Source organism: Pteropus alecto, unplaced genomic scaffold (genome assembly GCF_000325575.1).
Source record: "Pteropus alecto unplaced genomic scaffold, ASM32557v1 scaffold146, whole genome shotgun sequence".
NCBI classification, from domain to species: domain Eukaryota; kingdom Metazoa; phylum Chordata; class Mammalia; order Chiroptera; family Pteropodidae; genus Pteropus; species Pteropus alecto.
This window is the reverse complement of record NW_006442107.1, coordinates 22671212-22697661: the sequence shown is the minus strand read 5'-3', so window position 1 is coordinate 22697661 and position 26450 is coordinate 22671212. Positions and strand designations below refer to the sequence as shown.

At 33.7% G+C, this 26450-nt stretch overlaps 1 protein-coding gene across 6 annotated transcripts; it reads left to right on the top strand.

Moving 5' to 3' along the window:
- The first annotated feature begins 270 nt into the window (after positions 1–270).
- Positions 271–25506, top strand: IMPACT (impact RWD domain protein). 6 transcript variants are annotated; one of them, XM_006920022.3, is made up of 11 exons: positions 271–413; positions 1456–1584; positions 2575–2627; positions 3669–3731; positions 10270–10355; positions 13510–13632; positions 15468–15565; positions 17676–17749; positions 20732–20822; positions 22109–22243; positions 22983–25506. In XM_006920022.3, exons 1-11 carry the CDS (start codon positions 378–380, stop codon positions 23049–23051), a joined length of 957 nt encoding a protein of 318 aa, XP_006920084.1. In that variant the 5' UTR covers positions 271–377; the 3' UTR covers positions 23052–25506. The 6 variants fall into 6 exon arrangements, with proteins under 6 accessions (XP_006920084.1, XP_015451263.1, XP_015451262.1 ...); XM_015595777.2 differs by having other exon boundaries at positions 273–413; positions 1456–1489; XM_015595773.2 differs by lacking the exon at positions 271–413 and adding an exon at positions 437–851.
- Positions 25507–26450: the final 944 nt, after the last annotated feature.

Below are 26450 nucleotides of genomic sequence, written 5' to 3'. Positions count from 1 at the left end.
CCGACTCCCCAGCGTCTCCTGGGGAGTTCTGATGGTGCAGAAGCGGCGGTGGGCAAGCAGGAGCCCCCTGCTCCCCCGAGTTTCTAGGAGAAGGAGCCAAGAAAATCTTGGCCGCCCCTCAGGAAGGACAGCTTCCCCCGGGCCCCACTGAGGGGGAGGAGTAAGCCGCGCGCCAGACCAAGGTAGGGAGCCGCAGCTGCTCGAACGCCTCTCACCACCTGGCCCGCAACCCGGAAGCAGATGCGGGCTGCGCGGCACGGCCCGGGTTGCGGTTCCGGGTTGCGGTTCCGGGTTGTGCTTCGCTCGCCGTCGCAGCGCCCCGCCCCCGACCTCCGGACCTAGGCAGGTGGCGGCAGCAGGGCCGCTCTCCGGGCCACATGGCTGAGGGGGACGCTGGGAGCGACCAGAGGCAGGTGAGGCCCCGGCGTGGCGCCGACCTCCAGGCTTGGCTCGGCCTCGTCTCACCGCCCCGGGCCTCCTCTGCTGAGGGGCCTTCCGCCCAGGTCCGATCCCGGTCCCGCCTGTGCGGCTAGCCGCGCCGTTTGCTCCGCCGCGTACTATTTTCTTGGCGCTCGTTCTCGGCTGAGCACTTTCAGGCCGGCCGCTCCCGGTCGTCGGCGGGCTGGGCCTGTCTCAGAGGGTGTCATCGTGAAACCATTAGCACGTGATTGAGCAGTTCCAGGCCGGAGCCAGAAACCCGGGTTTTGTCCCCTGTCCTGTCGCCTCCGGATCGCCTTGGACAAGTCACTTAACCTCGGTTTTTGCTTTTGAAAAACGGGCGGTACTTCACAGACCCTGGAGTTCCCTGAAGGCCCACGGTTCTTAGTCCTCGTGGTATTGAGCTTTCCCCTGTGCGTGGCTCACGTGCGTGCCCTTAAAGCTTTTCCTACTGGGCTGTGAGGAGAAAATGAGCTGGTACAAAAGTTGAATGCATGCTTTGTTTCTCGTTTCACTTTTAGCTCCAATTATTTTTCTTTCTTAACCCCAAACCAAAAGAATAATTTTGAAATGTTTTGATTACCAAAAAAATCACTCAGCCTTGTGCCCAAATCCAAAACAAAAACAACGGAAGGAGATACCCAGTAGGAATATATGGCTAGAGAGTGCGGGTGGGGATTACCTGTTAAAAATGAGAAAGTAGGGCAGAGAATATATTTTATCCATTCATTCGTGAATCTCTCTACAGGTTATGGGAGTACATACATATTTTAGCTCAGTAGTGGCCAAAAGCACAGTCTATTTAGCACGGCTGGTTCCAGCCATAGCGATAGTGTATGGCAACCACCCAGAGTAGACGTGCTGCTAGGAAAGTTTGGCAGTGTTCATTCAGGGGTCCTTCATCCAGGCTAGTAATGTTAAAAGCAAATTGCCTTATAAAGGAGTAAGGAAAACTTTTTATCCTAAAGTTTTTAGGATATGCACATTCACTGACTTTTTCTCCCCATCAACTTTCAGAATGAGGAAATTGAAGCAATGGCAGCTATATATGGTGAGGAATGGTGTGTCATTGACGACTGTGCCAAAATATTTTGTATTAGAATTAGCGACGATATAGATGACCCTAAGTGGACAGTTTGCTTGCAGGTATTCTTTTCCCCTTCTTTACAGCCATTTACCAGTTAAAACATTGACTGTATGATTGACTATTGTATTTCTCTAATGATTTTCTTGCATGATTTTTTTCTAAATTGTCTTTTTTATTGGCTATTATCAACGATTGATTGCCTAAACATGGGTAATTAAATCTCAGTCCATACTTAAGTCACGCTTTAATGTATAGTCTCAATCTTTCCTATTCCATTTATTTTAATTATTTAAATGTTCTTAATGTACCATTGATAGACTCGAGTTTCGCTTCCTTTCATTATCTTGTCCATTTAATAAGAGAGGGTCTAAACCTGGGAAAATAAATAACATTTAAGAGGAAGAATAGATAGTAATTTAGATAGTTCATAGAGTGGCTACTCATTTCTTTATTAATTAGGAGTCAGTTGTGGTTAGGATTAAAAAAAATAAAAAGACCAGTATGGCTGTCTGTTTTAATGCTTATTCTTTAATGACTACCTATACTTGGAACATAAGAGATGCTAAATTGCGTTTTCATCAGTATTTGTTTTTTTAATAATACTATTTTGAAAAGAAATCTGTATGGTTTGCTAAGTGTTAGCTGATGATATATTTAACAGTATTTAATACGATTTTTGTCTTAGTATTTTTTCAGAAAAATCCCTGAAACATGTTATAATGCCACTGTATTTATTTAGGGTTAAGGTATAATGCCGCTGTTCAGTTTTTCTTTTTTTAAAATCTTTTTCCTCTCCACCCTTATTGCCTAACTTCATTGCTTTTATACTTTCTCTGCAAATAATGAACCCTTCTTAAAAAATTGGCATCATCAGCAACATATGTAAGGCAGAAGTATAAATAGGAGGGGATTCTCCCTCGAGATTTAACAAAACAATGGTTTTGTTTATTAGTTTTGCAAGTTAGAAATTTATCCAGCGACTAGCTTTAAAAATATTGTTATTTTGAGCCATGAATTATAAACCAATTTGTTTTTAAACTGCTTCGTAGGTGATGCTACCGAATGAATACCCAGGTACAGCTCCACCTATTTATCAACTGAAGTAAGCTCTATTTCTACATTTATATTTTTATAAAAAGATCATGCTTTTCAAAGATTGTTTATACTGTGCATTTTGTTGCTATAAAACACCTTTCTTGTAAAGATGTATATAGAAATTAATCCCTTTGGGCTTGGTATAGAGCATTTAAATAAATTATATAAAAACACACTGAAGTATATCACTTAGTATGAAAGAATCATGGGGTTCATAGAGTAAAATAGCCACAGTTTCTTGACATGCCTCTGCCTAAGACTGCCTGCCTTCCAGGAATTATCCATGGTGCTTCTGGTATTTCTTCCTGCCCATTATGGTTGAGGAACCATTTTCTCAGCCACCAAAGCTTAATCTTAATGAGTGCTGATCTGTTTGCAAGTGACCTTTGATGAACCTTATCTTCTTGACCTCCTGAGTTGTATAAATCTGTGTGAACAGAATTCCATGGAATCTCAATTGCTAAAATTTTTACCTACCAGTGGGATTTTTAGTATGAGTGTTTTAAAACCATAGCAATAAAATTTTCTGTAATTTTAATTTTTTTTATTGAAAATGATGTAATTATAGAATGCTTGTAAACAAAAATGCCATTTTCAGAAAAAGTTAATATTGTTTTTACAATCATGTGGCAACTAGCTTACTTGTTAGAGTTGTTTCGAGATACCAATTAGAAAAAATTAGTATTTTCTGATAGTGTGGCAAATACTGTAAATCTGGAAATTTAGATTCTGGAACCTGTCCTGCCACTTATGTAAACCTGTGTTGTTTTATAATATCCTATTAACTCACTGTTATTTTTTAAACCATATTTTAATTGAATAATATTGGTATTGGCTTCATCATGGTTTTCTGGGAGAACTAAACGAGTTAATGCCAGTGGAAGCATTTTTGAACTGTATAGATTTAAACAATATAAAATAACATTTTAATGAAAATAGATGATTTTTAAAAGTTAAGTAAAACTGACTTGTGGTTTAATCAGTAATTTCTGTTTAATATATAAATAGAATCCTCAAATAATCTTTTCTGTGTTTTATTTAATCTTAGTGCTCCTTGGCTTAAAGGGCAAGAACGTGCAGATTTATCGAATAGCCTTGAGGAAATATATATGTAAGTAACAGATGATTCAGAAAATTCTACTAGTGATCCCGTTGTGGAGTTTTGTTGGTACTGTGATAGGGCCTTTTCCAAACTTTTTGTTAAGCCACCTTTCCATTAACAAAAAGTATACACTTGAAGAGTCCTTGAAAGATTGATTATATAATTTTATATAGACACTTATGTGACTTCTACTTAGATACAACATATAGTAATATATAGAACTAGTAGCTATAAAAACACTTAGCCAGCTTGTGAAAGTAAGTTCAGAGACATGGCTCTTGTTTTGATATTTTCATAGGCTGTGGTGAATGAAACTGGTAACAGAATTCTAAGCATAATTATTTATTAAACTACTGTATACTTTTAATGGTGATTTTCTTGACTTAGGTCATAAGACTTAGATAGAGTCTGTTGATATACTGTATTTTTCACTGTTCCATTCATTCAACAAATGTTATAATACTATATCACGCACCCAATACTAGATCCTGGATACACATAATTAGCAAAAACAGAAATGGTCCCTGTTTTTGTGGCATTTAGAATTTACTGGTAGGAGAGATATAACATCATAAAAATGAATATAAAACTGCAGCTGTATAAGTTCTGTAAAAGAAAGATATAAATGTGTAGTACTAACTGAGTTTGAAATAAGACCCATTGTAGTTTAGGAGGTTTGACTTAGAGCTGAGTTACTTAGGTGAAAATAATTCCAGTGAAAGGCCACAGCATGGTTGGAAAATGACCTGGCGAGGTAGGTAGGAAAGTCATGCAGAGTCCTGTAGGCCCTGTAAAAGATTTTTGACCTTATCCTAACACCCATGGGAAGCAGAGAAGGGTTTTAAGTGGTGCGATGCTGTGATAAGATTTTCTTTTTGAAAACACCATTCTGTTTCTCTGTGGAGATTGATTGGAAGGGAGCAAGAATAGATGTGGGACATCAGTTATGAGGCTAATGCAGTAGTCCAGAGAAGATATGACTGATTTGGATTAATTTTAATGAGATATATTAATTTAGTAAAACATGTTTTGGAATATCAGTTTTACTGTAACCATGAATTGGTAAGGATTGTATCGTATATTCTCAGTGGCCATGCGTTTGGTACACTGAGAGTACCCTCTTTGTATTTCTGGATCTGGGCCAGGTTTCTTTTCCTCCTAAAATATTTAATTAAAAAATGGTTTGGTTCTGTTCTTTCCTTCCTAGAGGAAGTGTGGTCTTCCTTGAGTTCCCAAGTTTACACTTGACTTCAGAAGTAACCAAGAACATACCATTAGGGAATACTCCCATTTTGTAATTCCATCATCCTCAGCATATATGTATTTATTTCCTCAATTAAATGTTTTCTGATACCTTTCTCTAACCTTACTGGCCACTTCTACTTTTGTGCCCCAACAAACTTCTTTCTGTAATCCTGGATTTATGCTTATTTACCAATTTATCTCCCCACTTTAAGTAGAATAAGGTAAATATATTACAAATTTATTCACTAGTGATGTAGTGATTGTATTTCTTCTGGTTATTTTTCAGTTCTTACTTGACTTCTATAAGTCAGTAGGGTTGAAAATCTTCCCACACTTGGCTTCCATCATGTTAATCATATTAGTAAAATTTTTCTCCTACCTATGTACAATGTCGTGCACTCTGAAATGGCGTCCCATCTGTCTTTTCTCTTTCCAAAAAAGTCCTTGCCCCAATTTTACTAAGAGATATACTCCCATAGGACACAACTTAACTGTTCCTCCTTACTAGTTCACTTGAGCTATTTAGGAAGTATCAGAAATTACAAAGCAAGTTGTTCTAAAGATGGAATATGGTTCATACTGTCTTCTTTTTTAATAAAGTGCTTGAATCACCCAAGTCCAATGGTAGTATTTTCACACATGTGGTCTAAATAGAAATACACATTCTGTTTTTAAAAGTTTGTGTGACAACTTTTAATTATACTTTTCCACAAAACTCCAGCAGGGGGCAGCAAGTGAAAATATTATTGTTCTTTGAAAATTAAATTTGAGATAAATGTATGAATGTAGTTGTCAATGTTTATAATTTCATTATGTTCTAAATATTGTAACTATCGAGATTTTCATATTTAGCATCATTTCGAATGCTAAATTTGATTTTTGCCAAGGTAGAGGACAAATTATAGTTTGTTTCTTCTTACGTGGGTAATAAAGAAGTCAGAAAACTAGTAGTTTTTCCATAAACATTTATTGCGTATCTCCTATACGCTGGCACTCCGTTAGGCATTTGGTATTTAAAAATTAAGATAGACGTGTACCAATACAATATATCAACATAATTACTGAGAGGTTTGGACCAAGTGTTATAGCTTTTTTTAGAGGTTTTAGCAGCAAATGATCTCTGTGCATGTGGGTGAGGTTGTAAAGGAGGATTTCACTTTAAAGTGACTTTTGAGAACAGTGTTTGCCAGGTAATCAGAAGGGAAAGGTTTTCTGATAGAAGGAACCGTAAAAGCGAAATCACGTAGGTGTGAAGCATCTTCAGAGTTCAGCAAGTAGTTTAAGATACCAGGTATATAATTTGAGGTAGTTGTAAGGAGAAAGGACCTATAAGCTGGAATAAGGAGTTTGGGCATTATCTCGTAGGCTCTGGGTGTTTTAGGTGGATGTTGGGTAGCGGTGGTGATTTAATCAGATTTATGTAGCGGTGTAGAGGATAGTTTGAAGAGTTTTTAGGGAGGGACACCATAGGAAGAACAATCAGAAACTCAGGAGGGAGATGGTGGAGGCCTTTATTAAGACAATAAGAATGTGGGTGGAGAGAAATGGTCAGTTTAAGAGAGACGTAAGAATATAAACTGAGATTTGGTGGTTGATTAGGTGTAGATTAATTTGCTAATATCTTTAAATATTTTGCATGTGGATATTTTGAATATATGAAAATAATTTTAATAAAACCAAAGGTAAATAACAGATTTAAAATGCTTAGAACATCATACAAGTTAGTATTGTTTAAGAGAAAATGAAAGGGATTAGAATTTTTTTGTAGTATTTGAATTTATGATGGCCCATTTCAACATTAATTTAAAATCTAAGAAAATGATTATTTTAATTTCCCAAAGCTCTTCATATTTTGATGTATCCTGGAGTCTTAGATGTGTAAGTTGGAGAGTGAGGTGTATCAAAGCAAAAATTGCATTGGGTAAAGTTAAACAGGCAAAGAAGGCTATTCAGAACTGTTGTAATAGCAGGAAGAGACCAGAACTCAGTCTAAACTCGACTTCCTGACACAAAAGGCAGGAGGATTTTTAAGGGCTGGTATGCACGAGTAGGAAAGTCCTGGGGAATGTTGGGAAGAGGTTGATCATTGGGACGTGTCTAGCACATTGTTATTTCCTGAGTTTGCAATGTATTTCTCTGATTAGGCCCTCTGTGTTTGCTAACTGCTCATTTGAAGTTAGGCTCCTGCCTTCTTACAGAGACTGGCAGATAAGGGCACTGTTTTCCTTGATGACTACATTTCAAAAGGGATGCTGCTAGGTCCTTGAGGAAGACCCAAAAGAGCAAAGCATTTATAATGACAAGTGTTCTAAAGAAAATACTCTAAGAAAAGGGAGGTCAGAGCCTAGAGTCAGGAAGTTCTGTCTGCCTGAAGTTTAGTTAAGCTGAAGTTTTTGTCTTAGGCCTCTGGAGTCAGTTTTTGAAATAGTGTGACCTCTTTGAGTCTGTTTCCTCACCTGTAAAGTGATGATAATAGGATAATATCACTGTGAGGATTAAATGACAATTCCTATAAGTCAGCAGTGTATAACAGCTTTCATTTTTGTTCTTATTAAGAATCGTCTCATCTAATTTTATTATTTTGAAAATGAGAAGAGAATTCAGACAGATGGAGTGATATGTCTAAGGTTGCACAACTTAGTGCATTTCAGTGAGTAGCTTTACCCTTAAATCAACAAATAAAAATATTGGAAAATTAAAGATAGAAATATTAAAGTCACAAGTAAAGGTAGAGTTTTAAGTAACTTTGTTATGATCATTCTGGATTGGATAGTAGTTATTTAAGTACAGTTATTCACAAAATATTCCAACTAAAATATCAGTTTTTAATCCAGCTTGTTCTTTTATTCCATTTGAAACAAACGTTTTTCCAGGCTTTTTATATTTAGCTACTTTATCATAACTTCGTAAATACAAACTTGGGATTTTGCTCTATAACGAGTACTTCTCAGATTTTGTACCAGAGCCCTTAGGATTTAGCTAATTTCCTCAAGAACTCTTTGGGGATGAGAGAAGAGGTACAGGAGGGAGAACTTCCGGCTCTTGTCTCTTTTAATTTATTTCTGATTTTGAGAGAGATTTCGTTAAGCAATGGCAAAAGTTTGAAAACCGCCAAATCCTAGTGCATACTTAAAAAGATAACAAACCATTATCTCGAGAAAACAAATACAGTAGTAATATCAACAAATTAAAAAAACTACCATCAGTGATAGAATTTGAGGGTCCAAGGGAAAGAATAATTTTTATCTTTTTCAAGAAACTTTTCACACCCACTGTAACCTCCTTGACTGGGTTTATTTCAGTAAGTCTTGTTAAATACTAGAGAAGAAGGAAGCATTGAGTTGGACAGAAGAGCTTTTGGATATTTTTCTGCAGGAAGCCCTGGGCCAGAAGAGAGGAGATTTAGAGTTAAGGTTTAATTTCTTCTTTATTATTTGGAAATATTACTTACTGTTACAATTCTTCCAAAATGTTCCCTCCCATCACGAGCAAAATCTGAATGTGAATGTATATGCGTAGAGGGCTGATTTTCCTGTCTCAAAGGGTGGTTGTAAGGATTAAGTAATTAACAAAGCATTTTCTACATATCTTCTATGTAGCATATAGTAAGTGTTCAGTAAATACTAGGTATTAGTATTACTAATTTTGGTGATGATGATATGAAGAATTCAGTAGAATGAGATTAGGAGACGGAGACGCCATCTCTATAAATTTGTAAGGATAATGATTATAAAACCACATATTTGTAAGGATAATGATTACACTGATAAGGGACCCAGTTTTCTCATTCACTACCATACCCCCAGGACTGCATGTAGTGCTCAGTTTCTAGGCCCTTAAAGATTTGTTGAGTGAATTAAGACAGTTCACTTAAAAATAAACTACTTTTGTAAAGTAAGATAAGATGCTCTAAATCTGTTTTATAGATGAGGAAACTGAGACAGAGTTAAAGTGGCTTACTTGCCTAAGGGCACAGCTGCTTGATGGGAGAGCTAACTGCAGTGGGCAACCTGAGCTTTGGAGTAAGTCTGCATTCACATTCTGGCTATGGAATTCTTACTGCTTATAAGACTCTCTTAGACAAGTTAACTCTCTCTCTAGATCCTTTTTCTCATTTGTACAATGGGGAAGTAATACTTCATTAGCCAATTATGAGTATGAATTATGTTGACACATACAATTTACTTTGGGCTTAGTATATACTCAATACCTTGTACCTTTCTCTGCCTCTATATCTCTAAGTATTACTTAGAAGAGGATGGGAGTGGGAATTGTTTAAAAGAAACTCGACCAACATTCTCAGTTTAAAAAAAAACCTTTTCAATGAACTCTTGCTACCTCTAAAAAGACAGGTTACCAAAAAATACAGGATTGCTAAGGAGTTATGGGTGAGATGGAGAGAATTTGAGGTACTGAATTATTTGAAAACTGTTTTCTTCTGTATGCATATTTTGAAAATTTCCTCTAGTGGGTGCTTATGAGTTGTGATAAAGAGAGATAAGGGTTTCAAGGGAAACTTTCAGAGGAAGGAGATAAGGTGTTGTTATGAAGTAGTGTGGTGATTTCTTTAAATACATATACTAAAACTTTTCTAAAATTAGTGTCATTCTCTAAAGAGTAAACACCTGGGCCTTTATTTTATTGCTGTTGCCATTATTCAACATAATTCTGTAGACATAAACCATGACATATTCTTTTTCTCAATGATCCTTTGAAATAGATTTAATTATCAGAGGCAGCCAGACATTATTTGGAACCAAAATGAATCAATTTGAGCAATAGAATACAAAATGTGAATATAAAATTGTTACATTGATTGTTTTTTAAGTCTTGTAAATTGGCTTTCTGAGGGAGTTCTTCAAATGCTTTGTATTCTTTGTTGAAATCAGTATACCAAATGATAACTGTACCAAGTAAGTGGTTTGAAACTGTTCAAAAATTTAGGAAACCATGCCATCATCAGACATCAATACTGAAACTATATTAACATTTACATCTACCTAATTCATCTAATTCAAGTTCAGAAATTTTCTTTCTCTTCTTTTATTGCAACTCTTCTGTTTATTTTAAGTAAGCAGTGTTATTTTTGGAGCCAGTTGGGATTTTTAATGTTGATATAAATAATCTATATTAAATACTCATCTACAAATGTTAGTGAATCTCATGTTTTTATAAATTATTTTTTTAAAGGCATGGCTGGATTGCATAGAATGACTTAGATTGTAATTATGTCTGTTTTTTCTTGAATTTGAGAAAGATATTTTTTTAAATAACAAATATTTTCCCCCTGAATTTTGTTTAGACAGAATATTGGTGAAAGTATTCTTTACCTATGGGTGGAGAAAATAAGAGATGTTCTTATACAAAAATCTCAGATGACTGAACCAGGTAGGATTGAAAAATATTATCAGTGCTCTTTTAACTTAAAGTAATTACATTTTCACATGAACATTCTAATTGAAATTTTTAATGAAAACCTATATTTCTTTGGAAAGTTCATTTACTCATGTAATTATGGTTATTTCTTTGTATAAGATTTAGCCTCTTTGGTTTCATATTATAGTCTTGTAGAAATAGAATTTTATGGTTAAAGAACTTGGGTCAAAAAAAAATCTTTCTTTGATTATTGTTAAGGTAATATGCATGCAACATTACCATGCAACAGTCTTCATGAATTATTGGACTACATCAGTTAGATATTAGCTTCCAGTAAGTGTCATGTTTATAGAAAAAGAACTTTGAAAAACACACTGATATTTGGGATATAAAATTCGACTTTGAAAATTGATTTTTAAAACTGAGATGTAATTCACATACCATAATTATTTGCCCTTTAAAATGTATAACTGAGTGGTTTTTTAATATATTCCAAAGTTGTACAACCATCACCACTAATTTCAGGACATTTGAAAATTGATATTTGGCTTTATTATTATTCTTTTATTGAATCATTAAATATGACAACATGGAAATTTTTAACGTTTCCTATACTTTGTTCCATTTAACCACAAAAGCCTTTTAGAGAGGAAAATAACCGTTTAACCTGATTTTATTTCCAGATAGAATTTTGTTATTATTGATAGAATAGCTTTCAATTTGGGAAAAGAGGGAGTAAAAAAACCCCAGTAGTTTATTTACTAATGTTTTAGACGGTTATTTATACAGAACCAATTATTTAAGACTCTGTTAGTATATATTTAAAGTTGATAGTATATATTTTTTCAAAGCATTTTACTATTTTTCTGTAGAAGCAAATGTTTTTACTGGTTCCATTAAAATCAAAGAGATAAATGAAGATACTCTGTCCACGTGATAATCTTTGAAGTATTTTCCTTAACTTTTTATGATCCATGTTCTGATTTTGCAGCATTTCAGGGCATTTATGAAAAAAGTGGTCTCAAAACAGAATTGTATTGAATGTCAACTGTAATTGAAAAAAATATTGATTTTTGCCCATCCACCATTCTACACTACGGGGATAATTGCAAAAATTAAATGTATGCCAGTAAAAATTTGGGACTCTAAATTTAAATTTTGGGATCATCTCTTAGGAATACATTTTAAAAAGTATTGATCTTAAAAATGATATTTTCCCTTCCCACCTATATCCAAAATTTAGTTTAACTGGTCTTCAAATTTTAGAGTTATTTATTTGTTTTGTAAAATTTACAATTTATAATTTTTAGAAATTTTGTTTGAAAAATTTTTTATAAGAAACTTTTGGTAGACTTCATATTAAAATGAAAGGATTAGTAATTCTGAAGAACTAATAAATTAGAAGCTAGTGATCAGAGTATCTCATGAGAATTTTCCTCTCTAAGGCACCTAGTTGACAAATAATTTACTTTGATTTTACTGTTATTCTTAAGTAGATATTTATTCTTTATTATTTCATATTGTTTTTTTCTACTATAGGAAAAATTTGAAATAATTAAATACAACTATTTACAATTTTTAAAAATTCTGAATTTTAGACACAAAAAAGTTAAAATAGTATAAAAAGCTTTCATCTCTATCCCTGCTTCCCCTATTAACATCTTACATAACTATAGTATAATTATCAAGAACAGGAAACTAACATTGGTGTAATATTAACTAAGCTAAAGAGCTTATTTAGATTTCTAATTTTTATAATTTTTCCATTAAAGTCTATTCTGCTGTTATAGGATCCTGTCTAGGAGTCAATGTTGTATTAGCTGTTATTTCTCCTTACTCTCTTCTAGGCTATAAACAGTTCCTCAGTCTTTCTTTGATTTTTGTTACCTTTTATGACTTGACATTTTTGAAGAGAACTGATCAATTGTTTTGTAGAATGTCCCTCAATTTGGGTTTGTCCATTGTTTTCTCATGATTGGAGTAATATTAGGCATTTTGGCAAGAATACCGCAAAAATGATATTGTTTCCTTCACAGTGCATTATATAAAAGAGCTCCTGATATCAGTATGCTTTATTATTGGTGATGTTTATCTTGATTCCTTGGTTAAGGTGGTATCTGCTAGATATCTCCACTGCAAAGACACTGTATTAGTCAAGGTTCTCCAGAGAAACAGAACGAGCAGGATGTGTATGTATTTTGTGTGTGTGTGTGGGTGAGAGAGAGAGAGAAAGAGAGAGAGAAAGCAAAGGAAGGAGGGAGAGGGTGATTGATTTGTTTAAAGAATTGGCTTACGAGATTGTGGAGGCTGGCAAGTCCAAAATCTTGAGTCGGCTGAAGACCTAGGGAAGAATCGATGTTGCAGCTCAAATCTTAAAGTTGTCTGCTGGTAGAATTCCTTCTTCCTCTGAGGAAGTTAGTCCTTTTTCTATTAAGACCTTAACTGGATGAAGCTCAGTCACATTATGGAGGGCAGTATGCTTTACTCAGAGTCAACTGATTTGAATGTGAATTTCATCAAGAAATACCTTTACAGAAACATCTAGAATAGTACTTGACCAAATATCTGGGACAATTTGGGACAATTTGGCCTAGTCAAATTGACATATGAAATTAACCAACACAGTTATTATCTTTCCCTTTTTAATTTATAAGGAGGGAGATACTTTGAGGCTATGCTTAATATCCTATTCCTCCTTAAACTTTCACTCACTAATTTTAGTATTCATTAGTATATCTTGTCAACAATATTTATTACAATATTTATTAATTGGAATTCTATTGTGAAGAAGACATATCTCTTTTCTCCATTAATTTATTTGATAGATTATTTATATTAGTATGAACTCATGTATATTATTTTGTTCCATGGGTTAAAATTTCATGCTACCATTATTTTGTTGTTCAAATTGTTGCAGGTTTGGCCTTTAGGATATCCAGGTAGACTCTTGTGTTCTTTTGAAAAGCTCCCATATTTTTTTGAACATTTTTTTACTTTCTGGAATCTCAAATATTTCAGGCTCATCTTGCATTTTCCTTGCTTCAACCCTATAATCTACCACTTCTCGTAGAAGCCCTGGTTCCTTCTTTTGAAGAATAACGTTTAGAGACCAAGACTAATGATTAAGTGTCTCATAGATCACTCATAATGTCTTATATCTACATAGGCCAGGATGTAAAGAAGAAAACTGAAGAGGAAGATGTTCAGTGTGAAGAGGATATCATTTTAGCATGCCAACTAGAAAATTCAGTTAAAGCATTGGATTTCGATATCAGTGAAAATCGAAGAGGTATAATGTTACTAATTTCTTTTGAGGAAAGTGGGCTGGTAGTATTATGAATTGTTTTTGGAGTGGTTTAGAAATTTAGTCAACTCCTACGTGACAGGAAATAGTTAAGAATTTGCAGAGAATTAGTTTTCTTTTTTTCCTGCCTGCTAGCCATTTTCATTTTTGCTGGGTCTATCATAGTGAAGAAAAAATTATAAATTTATTTTTATTTTTTTGCTACTTTCTAGAGTTTTGAATTAATGATGAGATAAATTGAAACTAAGAAAAGCTGTCTTAATGTTTTCACATCCTGTTTTTATATTTCTGTTTTAAAATTCTCAGATGTCCCAAGAGTTAAATTTTAGTCTGTGCTCACAAAATAAATATCATAATTGAAAGTACAACCATTGAATTAAGGCTAGTACAATACCTTTAAGATTTTAGCTTTTGCTTGAGCAAATTTCTTCCATAAATAAGTGGTGTTCAACTTTTGAAAGGTTGATATGATAAATCAGCTCTATATTTCTATCAGAAAGTATGTTCCATTTTGCATTTTAAAATTTTGAATGGTATCATCAGTTTCCTCAAGTCTCTTACAAAAACATGATAGGCCAGAGGGAACATTCAGTCTCTTTGAAGGTAAGGAGTTTCCTGTGCCATTATACAGTAGCTTTTAAACAGTAATATGAAGGTTTAAAGTTCTTGCATGGTGTCACAGGGCTAGTGGAAGGGGATGAAGAGGGAGTGAAAGAGTTGGGGAGAGGATCCAGGACTCCTACCGCTGCTTCAATCTAAGTAGCTTCCATTTTATTTGTTTATATCTTTGTGGATTTGGGGTAAGATTTCTTTTGGGAAACAGTATCCACTAAAAGAGTGAAAATCACAGTCATAATAAATAACATCCAGTTCATATTGACCTTAGTACTGCACTTGCACAGTGGTCACAGTCTGTTCAAGAAGAGGTTACTGTTGGGGAAGGTAAAACATCCTGCATAAACCTGGTTTCTAGTCCTAGTCCTGCCACAAAACCAGTGCAGTGATTTTTGGCAAGTTTAGAGATACCCAGAAATATTTTTACGTGTGTTAGTTGAAGTAGTTCATCAGTTGTAAGGCAGGCTGACTTGGTAAGATTCAACAGATCAGTGAATTAGAAATAGGAAAAAAATTTAATTATTTTTTTTCCTGAATAATTTTTCATCTTAAATGAGGGCTGTGTAGCAGTCAGGATGGTTGGTAAGTTTCTCAACAGAGTTAAGGATAAATTAGTGGTTCTTAAATTTGTTTAAGAGGCAGAATAACTGGAAATCATGATACCCTATGGAATACCAATTTGGTATATTATTGATATATTTAATTCAATCCTATGAAGTAGGAACAGTTATTAGCAGAAGACACTAGATGATAGCTATACAAAATAAAGTCATGTTTCCAAACCCAGAGGTCTATTAACAGTAGAATGGATAAGTAAATGATGGTATATTTACAGCTGACAATCCTTTTGGTCTCAGGACCCCTTTATACTCTTAAAAATTAAATACTGTACTAAGTTATACTATTACCACAGTCCAGGATTTCAATTCCAACCCACCACTTCATCTGGGTGACCTTGGCAGATGAAAATCATTTGTAAGTCAAGTAGATTTATGTTCTGTACAATATATTTGAAAACTTTTTACTTAAAATTATAATTTAATTTTAATAGGTAACTATTAATGGCATTTGGGTTGATGTGCCATATAATTTATGTTTCTTTCCCAACTCTCTCCCTCCACCCCCGCCCATATCATTGCCAGTTTTTTAGCATTTGAATGTATGAATTTTAAAAATAAAAGTAACATAATTCTTTAAATTTATAGAAATAGAAGAATTACCTCCGATTGATCATGGAATTCCTATTACAGACCGAAGAAGTACTTTTCAGGCACACTTGGCTCCAGTGGTTTGTCCCAAACAGGTAAAGTTACTGTGTCCAGCTCACTTAGACGTTATTTTACCAAAGTAATTAAGTAAATGGTTTTGCAATAATATCCTTATATTTACTATTATTAATAGTTCTTTTTTGTGAAAGATAAGAAATAATTTGTTGATTTATCTACCCTCAAATTACTGTGAATCATGGAAGGTTTGTTTTGTTTCTGTTTGTCACAGCTTTCAAAATTGTATCTAAACTCTAATTAGGGCCTAACCCTCTAATGCATTTTCAAACAAGAAAAATTTGTGGTGCTGTAGAAAATTATGATGTTTAATAGCTCGTTAAAAAGAATTATTTTCCTATTGCATGGGAGTTTTAGAAAACCAAGTCCGTTCCATTGTTGCCCAATTAAGGGGAAAGTGGACAGACTGAGCCCAGTCATCCCTACCTGCATTCCTTTTCCTTGCTGCTTCCTGATTTTAGGTGACCTGATTCCTGCCCAAGGATGTCAAATAGAAGACTTTTCATTCAAAAACTGTATTTCTAGGTCTTTGTCTTTCTCACTCTCTTTTCAACACAATCATTTTCTTTTTCTTTGGTGTAATAATCTGGCTTAGTTTAAACTTTATTGACATAAGAGGCAGTTTCAGTACTGCCTATAAAGTCAAATTAACAAAAAATAAAGTCTCATTACCTTAGCATAAATTGTAAGTGTTATTTTCTTCCCTTTGGTTTCTATAGCTGCTGTATTCTCTAAGCTCTTCTAAAGATTGACCTGTAGGGATACAATTCTTTTAGCAGGCTGCCCTTTCACTCTCTGGTAGTCTATCAAAGAGGAAGTTCTTTTCTGCATTGATTTGTTGTCAAGATAGCTTTTGATGTAGGCTTCTGGACTTTTCTCTCAGGAACCCTGTTTTGCCCATGGCACTTGCTCATAATTTGCTGCCAAGGTCCTTTTTAGATATTCTATTCTGAATCTCTTCATCCCGGATCCACTTTCTGTTTTTGATTATAGTCACTTAGACTTACAGGATCATAATTTATGAGAGCTGAAATAAATCTTAGTGGTTAATGTCTATTTTATTGATCAGGAATCTGAGAACCTGAAAGGTTAAAAAATGATAAACATAAGGTTGCACAATTTCTGATCCAGATCAGTCTCCCTGACTCCAACTCAGTCATCCCTATCTGCAATATTGCCTCTATACTTGCCAATTACCTTTCTAAAAGATCTGACCATGTGTCACTCTCCCACTCCTCCCCGCCAATCTTTGGGGATTTCCATTGTCTGTAAGAAAAATCTAAGCTTATTATACAAAGTTGTTTGTGATATGACCCTAACTTTATCATTCCTGATACATCTTATTCATACTCTGTTACAGTTACATAAAACTATTGGTCACTTCTTGTACCTTCTTTTATGTCCCTGACAAGATTGCCAGGTAAAATATAGAAAACCTAGTTAAATTGGAATTTCAGATAAACATTATTATGTGCGACTTATAGTTAAAAGTTATTTGTGGTTTATCTGAAATTCCAACTTAACCGAATATTCTTTTTTTTTATTTGCTAAATCTGATACATCTGCACATGCTATTTCTTGTGAATGGAATGGCTTCTTCTTACTCCATATCCTTCTTCCCCTCTGATGCATAAAAATTGCTACTTATGTTTTAAGACTTGGCTCCTGTTACCTCTTCTATGAGCCTTACATGACTCCCAGAGTGAGTTTTGGTTTTGTAACATATGGGACCTACCATTATTGTGTATCTATCATACTGGATACATAAATTTGGTAAATTTCCAGAACTAATTTTTAGAAATTCTCATATTTACATTTAAAATTCTCTACATAGGGAAAAATTTTCATGTTCAAGTACCCTAGGCATGTTAGTGCTCAAATATTTGTTGATAATTGGTGTTCAAAAATACCAGGTCTGGCCTTTTTGTAACAATTGAGAATACCAGTTTCTACCCCTAAAATGAGGAAAAAACTTTGGAAATGGCTTTTTTAGAGTGTAGAAGATTCTTTAAATAACCATTTCAATACCACAGTATTTATATCAACATATTTTAAGATATTTTTCTAGTATTTATATACAGAACAAATAAAAAGTGTACATTAATTTATTTATATTATGTTGTTTTTAAGGTGAAAATGGTTCTTGCCAAATTGTATGAGAATAAGAAAATAGCTAGTGCCACCCACAACATATATGCGTACAGGTGAGTGATCATCACAATTTTAGGAATGTGCAATTTGTTAAAAATGAGAGAAACTGAACTCATGCTATTTAAAAATAAAAAATAACCATTACATATTTTTTCCATTATAAAAGTAATAATCGTGTGTAGAATATTTGGAAACTACAGAAAAGAAAAATCAAAGGGAAAATCAGCCATTTTCTACCATTTAATGTTACCGATAATATTTTTATATATTTTGTCTTTTCTATGCAAGGTTTATTTTTTTAATGCTTTATTCTAGTGTCCTCTGTTTTTTTTCTTAATTTAACAAAAACGTTTTTCTATGTTATAATTGCTTTATAAACATTATTTTAATGGCTCTATAATATTTGTTTGAGGCTCCAAACCACAATTTATTTAATTATTACCTTTTCATTTTGCTTTTTATATTTTTTACTATTATAAAGAACATCTTTGTTTATGTTTTAGATTATTTCCTTGGGGTAGGTTCTATTTGCTTCAGATTCTTTTTCGAAATGAAATGGGAGTATAATTAAAAAGGAAGAAAGAATAGATTTCTAGAAGTAGAATTATCAAAATCATATTTTTGAAACTCTTGATACATATTGCCTAATTCCAAAGTTTTAAACCAATTTATACTCATATTAACAGTGAACTAAAAGTGCTTCTTTTACTACATGTATTTTAGTTTTGAATACTAAAGTTTTATACAAATCTTTGCTGATTTGTTAGTAAAGAGATGAAGGAGTATATTTTTAAATATGAAAATTAGTACAGAGTTAAAAGAACATATTTTAGGACTGAAATAAATCAGAATATAGATGTAGGGATTTGTTGCAAACCTAAAATGTGATTGAGACTATTTGTAAAATCTAGGCTATCTGAAACTCAAAAAAATGTATCACTTTGGATATGTGAGTTTTTAATATTACTAAGTCACATCTCTTTAAGTGCTAAAACTTACAAAAACTATTAGTTATATGTCCCTAGTATCACTGTAAAGAATTTTGATGTTTTCTTATGAGTTAGGATCATCACTATAAAAATTAGATTGTGCTTGTTCTCAGTGATTAGAATGTGCTGTAGAATGGTAAGAATTAATACTTACCATTCATTCACCTCACGTGTTTACTGAGTGCCTGTGTTGTACCAAACACTTTACGAAAGTTAATTCTGCTTGTTAACTCTGCCGCTGTAGAAAGGTTAACTTTTTCAAGGTCACATAGTTTTTAAGTGGTGGAGCTGAATTTGATAATCTAATTTCATTTATCTCTTTTTTTATTCCTACATGGCTATAAGGCTGCACCTTCAACAATTGCTGAATATATTATTGATTTTAAATTATCAAAAAATTAAATAATGTGCCAGGTAGTCTATTTCAGGCCACAGATTTTTGGGTCTTTAAGTTCTCATGAGTATTTTCATCGTTTGGCATATTAATAGATGATCACCAGTCACTTCTCACAAATGTCAGCATAACATGTAGCAGCTCCTCTGCCTTATCCCCTTATATAATTGATACTTGGGAATGAAAGAGATAAGTTTGTCAGAGTTGTGTGTCAGATAAGACTAAAAAGGCACATAGTGGAGGCCTGAAAGACCTCCACTTGGGAGTAAAAAATGACCTTTCTTTGATACATAGACTTTGTGATGTGTATATTGAATGCTTAGGGTCATTTTAAGGTTACTTCCTGATTCTGGGGCTGTATTCCTGCTTTGGAGTTGTGGGGTGCCGTTCAGGCTACTGGTACACATCTGTCAGGTGCCACATCATTATGTTCCTGGCATGTGAGGAAAGAGTTAGTGAAAATGTCCATGGCGTTTCATTTTTTTAAAACCTAATAGTACTGATTTATACAGTTTTCGTCATTTCTTCCATAAAATTTTGGTGTTAGATTATAATTACAAGCCTAATAACAACGAGCCACTGATTTCTTTTTGCCTTAAATTTGCCATGTAAAATTTTGTTTAATAACACTGTCTTTCTTCAAACAAGATCAACTCTAAATTATAATAAAGCCTGTAGTAGGTGGGCAGTAAATATTTATTGAATGAATAAATGTATAGATAGGTGGAAGGAAAGATGAATATGATTGCTATAATAAAATTAATGTAATTGACTTAGGTGTATAGATAAGGTAATATCTGGCTTTTAATGGCCACAGCCAGAAAGATGTCTTTGCTACATTTGCTTAGTCCTAGATGGTACCATTTGTAGGAGCCTAAGAAATCCACTAGATGGCATACCTTAAACTGGCACTAGTTTCTTTTTATGCTCACACCTATTTGTCAAGCTTTATTCTTCTACAAAGCCCTACATTATTATTCCAGGTGCTCAATTTGTATGTAATTTAAATGGGTAAAAATGGCATGCTTTATCTCTGAAATTAATAACTATCCAGGGGTAAATTATAGAGAAAAAGAAATCTTATAAATCTTATTCAAAATGGGGAAGATACAGACATACTTGATGGCTAGAATAAGATGTGAAGAAAGTATAAAAAATTAACTTCTGTTGGTTTTTTTCACCTCCATCTTTTTATATACTTTTTGTCTTTTTCACTAGAGCTTACGGTCTTTGAAGACGGGCACGCCAGTTATTTCTTCTGTATCATTTCATAGTGCCTATTACGTGTAATGCTTCTATATGGTATATTCTCAATAAATGTTTTTTAGTGATTCCCCTCTATAACCTCTTAGCTTTAAGGCTAAATAAAGTGGAGAAATTTCAGATGTGTAAACTCACCTCATAATTGCAGTGATTCTGATTTAAAGCAGACACCCTTGAGTCCTAGCATTCCCAAGTATAAAAAGTGAGCCATAGTGGATAGTAAATTATCAGTGCAAATATATCTAATATATAGTTCAAGAAGGTTTTTTTTTTTTAAACAAACATGCCAATTTTGGAAGCAAATTGATTGTAGCAAGTATGAAGGAGTAAACTTTTATTACAATATTTTGAGATTTCAAAGTGTATAACCCTGTTTTATGTATTTCTAGAATATATTGTGAGGATAAACAGACCTTCTTACAGGACTGTGAAGATGATGGGGAAACAGCAGCCGGTGGGCGTCTTCTCCATCTCATGGAGGTAAGGGTAACTTAGACTCCGTTAATCCTGTTCTATGAGCCATAAAATTTCTCAACAAAACAGCTTCATTTAGGAGTAAGTAAATCAGACCATATAACATGAGATATATTTGGTTTAATTAGTAGTTAATTTTTGAACACTGAGAAAATTTTCAGCAAAGGATGGAAAGCAAAGGGTTAATAAGTGTTGGGCTTTCAAGCTCTTTCAGTCATAGAAAATAGAAGATTGTCTTCAGCCCTGGAAAAACTCCTTTTTGTTTTTTGACAATTTTCTCCCCTTCATTTTCTCTGTTCTGCCTTTGTGAAATTCCTATTAGTTGGGTATTAGACCTTCTGGATAGATCCAGAATGTTTCTTTTTTATTAAGTTGTCCATCTCATTGTCTGTGTTCTGAGACTTTTTTTTGACTGTCTTCCAAAATTTCTGTTGAATTAAAAATTTTTTAGCAACTGTGTATTTGTCAAGAGTTCTTTTTATACTCTATTTTTCCTTTTTCAAAGTGTGCTGTTCTGGTTTTATAGATGCAGTATTTTCTAAAATTTCTCAGAATATACTAATTAGAGGTAGTTTTTTTAAAGATGTTCTCTTGAAATTTTCTTGGTCCACTTTAGTTTGTTTATCTTGTCCTTTCTCTTTCATGCTGCTGGATTTTCTTCATGTCTGGTGATCATTGATTGTCCATTAGTTTTAAGAATGGATTGTTTATTTTCCTAAGGTAGTTGCTATAGTTTCTTCTGCTATTGTATGTGGAGGTTTGTTTCTAACCAGGCTATTCCCTTGATTGGAACTCTGTGAGTCAGGCCTGTAGACTGGTGGGCTTCACGTTAAGGGCAGCATTTGACAAATGTCAAACTACGGAAGACCTTACTGGTAGGCACCAGCCGTTATTCTTGCAGCCCCAGTTCTCTCTAGTAGTTTGTTCAGAAGCAGGCTTTGTGTTGTTGTGTGGCCTTGGAGTAAAAGGCTGCCTAAACATCTTTTCTGGGTGAAGTCACAAAGAACTGGAACCCTACCTGCATGATCTCCCCTTCACTCTGCTCAGTTGCCCCAAAGTTTGGAATTTGAGGATACTGCAGAGCAATGTTTGTTTTTCAAATTCCCTTCTCATTATAACATTCTCTCCCCTGAATTGTTAGTAATCTCACTCTGCTCACTCATGTGGTTCTGCCATTAAAATCAGAGGAAAATTTTATGTGCGATTTTATATGTGGGTTATTTTGTTTTCCTTTACAACTCACATTTGTACATGTCTATATGTGTTTCTAATTCTGCTTCTGGAAATAACAGATTTTGAACGTGAGAAATGTCATGGTGGTAGTATCACGCTGGTATGGAGGGATTCTTCTAGGACCAGATCGCTTTAAACATATCAACAACTGTGCCAGAAACATTCTAGTGGAGAAGGACTACACAAATTCACAGGTAAGTGGTTATCGATGTTGTATCTAGAGAGTTTCTCACCACTGCCCATGAAATTTTATAAAGGAAAAAAGACAAAATAAGGAATGAATCAGGATTTCTGTGGTACATTAGAAAAATCTTTGGACTAGGAAACTGGAGGCTTATGTACTAGTCAAAACCGTGTAACTGGCCAGTTCTCTGACCCTGGGGAGAAGCTTCATCTCCTTGAACCTTAATTTCAGATTCACAGAATTTTATAAAATCTTAAAGACTAATTAGTTTACACTCCCTAAAATTGAGGTTCAGAGAGGTTGTAGCTAATGCTACAGTGAATTAGATGTTTTTCGAACATCTATAAAATTCTAACATTTTCTATTAGTGTCAGAGCACTGGAATGCTTTTAAATGCCTTCTTTCTTTATACTTTGAGGGTTTTTTGTTTCATATTTTATAAGTATGTTCATATCTATCGTGTTTAAATTCTGCTGCCTACTTTGGAAAGTGAACAGTAGGTTAAATAATACTGAAATTATTCAAACATAAACTTATTAGATAACTTAGTGTTTTCCTTGATTATTTTGATTGTTTTGTAAGTATTTAAATAGTTATGAAATGAAAGTGTCCTATAAAACAAAGATGATATATATGGAAGTAATTATACTTTCACTATTACACATATTTCGTATGATTATATTTAAGATTCCTAAGCCTGTATCTTCATATTAATGAGGAGATACTACATTGATTTTTGTCTTTTTCAGGAGGAATCATCTAAGGCTTTGGGAAAGAACAAAAAAGTAAGAAAGGACAAGAAGAGGAGTGAACATTAATACCTGAAACTATATGAAAGGTTAATTTGCCTATAATTACATACAAATTCCACAGTCATCAAAGAATATATTGTTCAGAGAGGGGATCCTGGACTGCTCAAGTCAGCCAATTCATTGTGGACACCAACATTATCTTTTTATCTTTGGTTATATCATCTGCCAAAAATAGAGAACTTTTGATATATTCGTGTGTGTTTCAGGCTGATTTGGAAGAATTAATTTGAACTTAATCACCACTTCACCTAATTTTAGGAAAGTAACAGTTGCCTAGGGCAGTATCTGAATTAAATGTCCATTTCAATACATGTCAAGTGCCTTTGTTAGGTGGGGAAAAAGTGTCTCTGGAGGAATATAAATATCTGATTTCTTGTCATTGGGATTCTCATTTTGTTAAATGAATATTGCCTTTTACCACTTTTTATGGCTTATTGGAATAGGAGCTCACTGAAGATTGATCTTAGAGAGTTTTTTCTTGTGATTTTAGTTCATAAGTATGTCACCTTTCATTTTATGGTGTTCATCATTGAATAATGGATTGATTAAGTGAAAATCCAGGAGTATCCATTTGCAGTGATGTACTGAAATAACTCATCTATCATATTTGTTAGCATAAGTGTTATGCCTCAGTTTCTGTCACAGATTGGTGATTGTGAAATTTCAAAAAATTATTTTCTCGCCTCTACCTTTTTTGTAAAGCAATAAATGTGGAGTGTCGATAGTCTCCTCTTGCCCCTGAAATGTGTAGGTGTAATATCCTGGTTTCTTTAACAACCTGGAAGTACTGTTCTTGTGATCTTCATTGAGGAATTAGAGCTTCTCTAAAAGTTATGCTGTGGTTAATGGGGCATTTATAGAATGAGGTAGAGGTGGCAGAATGACCCTGGAGTAGGGCAAGAATATGTTGTGTTGTTATATAAATGTGATGCACATTTCCCACCTGCACTCCAGTCTTCTTTTTCAATTCCATGACTGGAGAGAATGAACAAACCTTTGATTGGAAAAACAAAGAAAATTCTTCTTTTTCCCCATTCTTATCAAATCTTCCTTCTCATCAGTGTTTTATGTTCCTTTCATCTGCAAGTTGTATGATTTACATCTAGACATCTAGACAATAAATTTACCTTTCAGATGTAACAAGTTATTAACTGTTCCCTTTCAGATGTGATTATAAACAATTACTTAATGTTAATTGACCATAGATTTACTAAATACTTCCTTCCAAAGAGGGGGAACCAGAAATTAGGAGATAGCTTGGAATGGTGCTGGAGCATGGGAAGCATCAGAGAAAAGTGGACATAGATATATTTTTTTTCTGTTCTCTGATGTTTTACCTTTAAAAAATTCATTTTTGGTTATTTTTAATAAGAATCTAGTATATAGCTTTACACTAGGATGCATTCTGAGAAATAAAATCTGAATTACATCTGTAGTGTGTTTAATGTTGCCAGTTTTCAAGGGTCATCAGAGGATGACATGTGTATTTAGAACACTTACCTCAGATTCCATGAAAAATTTAAGTATGTCCTATATATTAACTTGAAATAATTGAAGTTAAAGACCATTAATTAACATTAAAAGAATTTGACAATTTTGGCATATCAAACCTGTGGTAGAAATTATAAAACAGTAAGAATTTGGTGCTGCAGAAAAGTAAATGAGTTAATTTTTCTGTACCACCAACTTTGAATTTCTTTCTTGCTGTTTTATCTCATATTTCTTCAGGTCTTTATAGCAAACCTTTATATGTGGGATCTCATTTTCCTTTCTTTAAAAACAATTTTATTATTGCTTTCTACAAAATTATTAACCATATTTTCCTAACTGAAAAATCTAATCTCCTTTGCCCAAAGTCAGTAAAGAGAGATCTAAAAGTCTCCAATTCTGGAACCCAAGTTATTTCACACTCGATCATTATGAACTCTTAACTAATGATAATATATTTTTTTCTATTTAAAGTTTTTCAATTAGAGGATTTTCAAATTCTCCAAATAATTTTCTATAGACAAATCTATGCTGTGGCATATTTTATAGTATATTGTATTAGTTAAAAATATTCTCCATATGTCAGAATATAAGAGCAAGTAGCATCTACTTTATAAATGGCAATAGCAATATGATTTGGAGGTATATATTATGAAACAGAATCTATTTGAAGAGAACTATTTTAAACTAATCACCACCAAGAAAGACTAGCATGAAGCAGATTCTGTTTGTAGGGAAGGTGAAATTTATTAGAAAAATTGCATAATCACCTCTAATTCCACTATCTAGAGATAACCATTTGGTATGCACATCATTCTATTTTTTTCTATGCATGATTTTGTACATATGCTATTTTTCTTTCCATAAAAATGTTATTAAACTGTATATACTGTTTTGTACCTTAATATTTCATATAGAAGTATATTGTTAACATTTTCTCATGTCAATAAATATTCTATGGCTTAATTTCTTATGGCTACATCATATTGTCTGCTGTGTATATCATAATATACTAACTAGTCCCCACTTGTTTTCAATTTATAAGTTTTTTTCCAATTTTTCACTATTATAAACAACTATGAAAAAATTGCAATGTGGATTTTTATATATTATCTCTGGTTACTTTCCTAGGAAAAAAAATCCTAGAAATTGAATTTCTTGTTTAAATGTTTTCACTCTCTGGAAAAGTTTATTAGTTATACCCCATTAGTATTGTGTTAGAATATACTTAGAATACCTATCAAAGATGTGGAAAAGTAGGAAGTCTGGTAGATAAAAGTACCAATACATTTTTTAATTGATCTTTTTTGTTTTTAACTAATTATAGACTCACAAAAAGTTATAAAAGTACTCAGCTTTCCCTAATAGTAACATCTTACATAACTATAATACATTTATCAAAACCAAGAAATGCATTCAGGATGCAGATTCTTTGTTGGTATTTGATTTGCAAATATCTTCTCCCAGTTTGTAGCTTGTTTGGGCTTCTTTTGTTCCAACATTTTGTGGGATTTATCTGGTTGGTTGCATGTGGCAGTTCTTTATTATCACTGCATAGTATTCCATTGAACGAACATGACAATTTACCAAATCTATTTATGTATATTTGGTTTTCCAGTTTGAGGCTATTACAATTAGTGCTGTTGTGAACATCTTTGTACATGGCTTTTGGTTAGCATATATACACATATCTAAAGCATGCATACCTAGAAATAGATTTGCTGAGTCATAGGATATATATGTGGAGCTTTAGTGTATATTGCCCAATGGAGTGCTGGTAAATTTTAAACAACTGGCTCTGGGGTGGGTGCTGATTTATAATGTTTGCCAATTACTGTGGTGTAAGTACTCTCATTCTGTCCAATTTCAAGCTTTCAATGTGAAATCAACTGTCTCACAAAGTTCCTTAAAATTTAA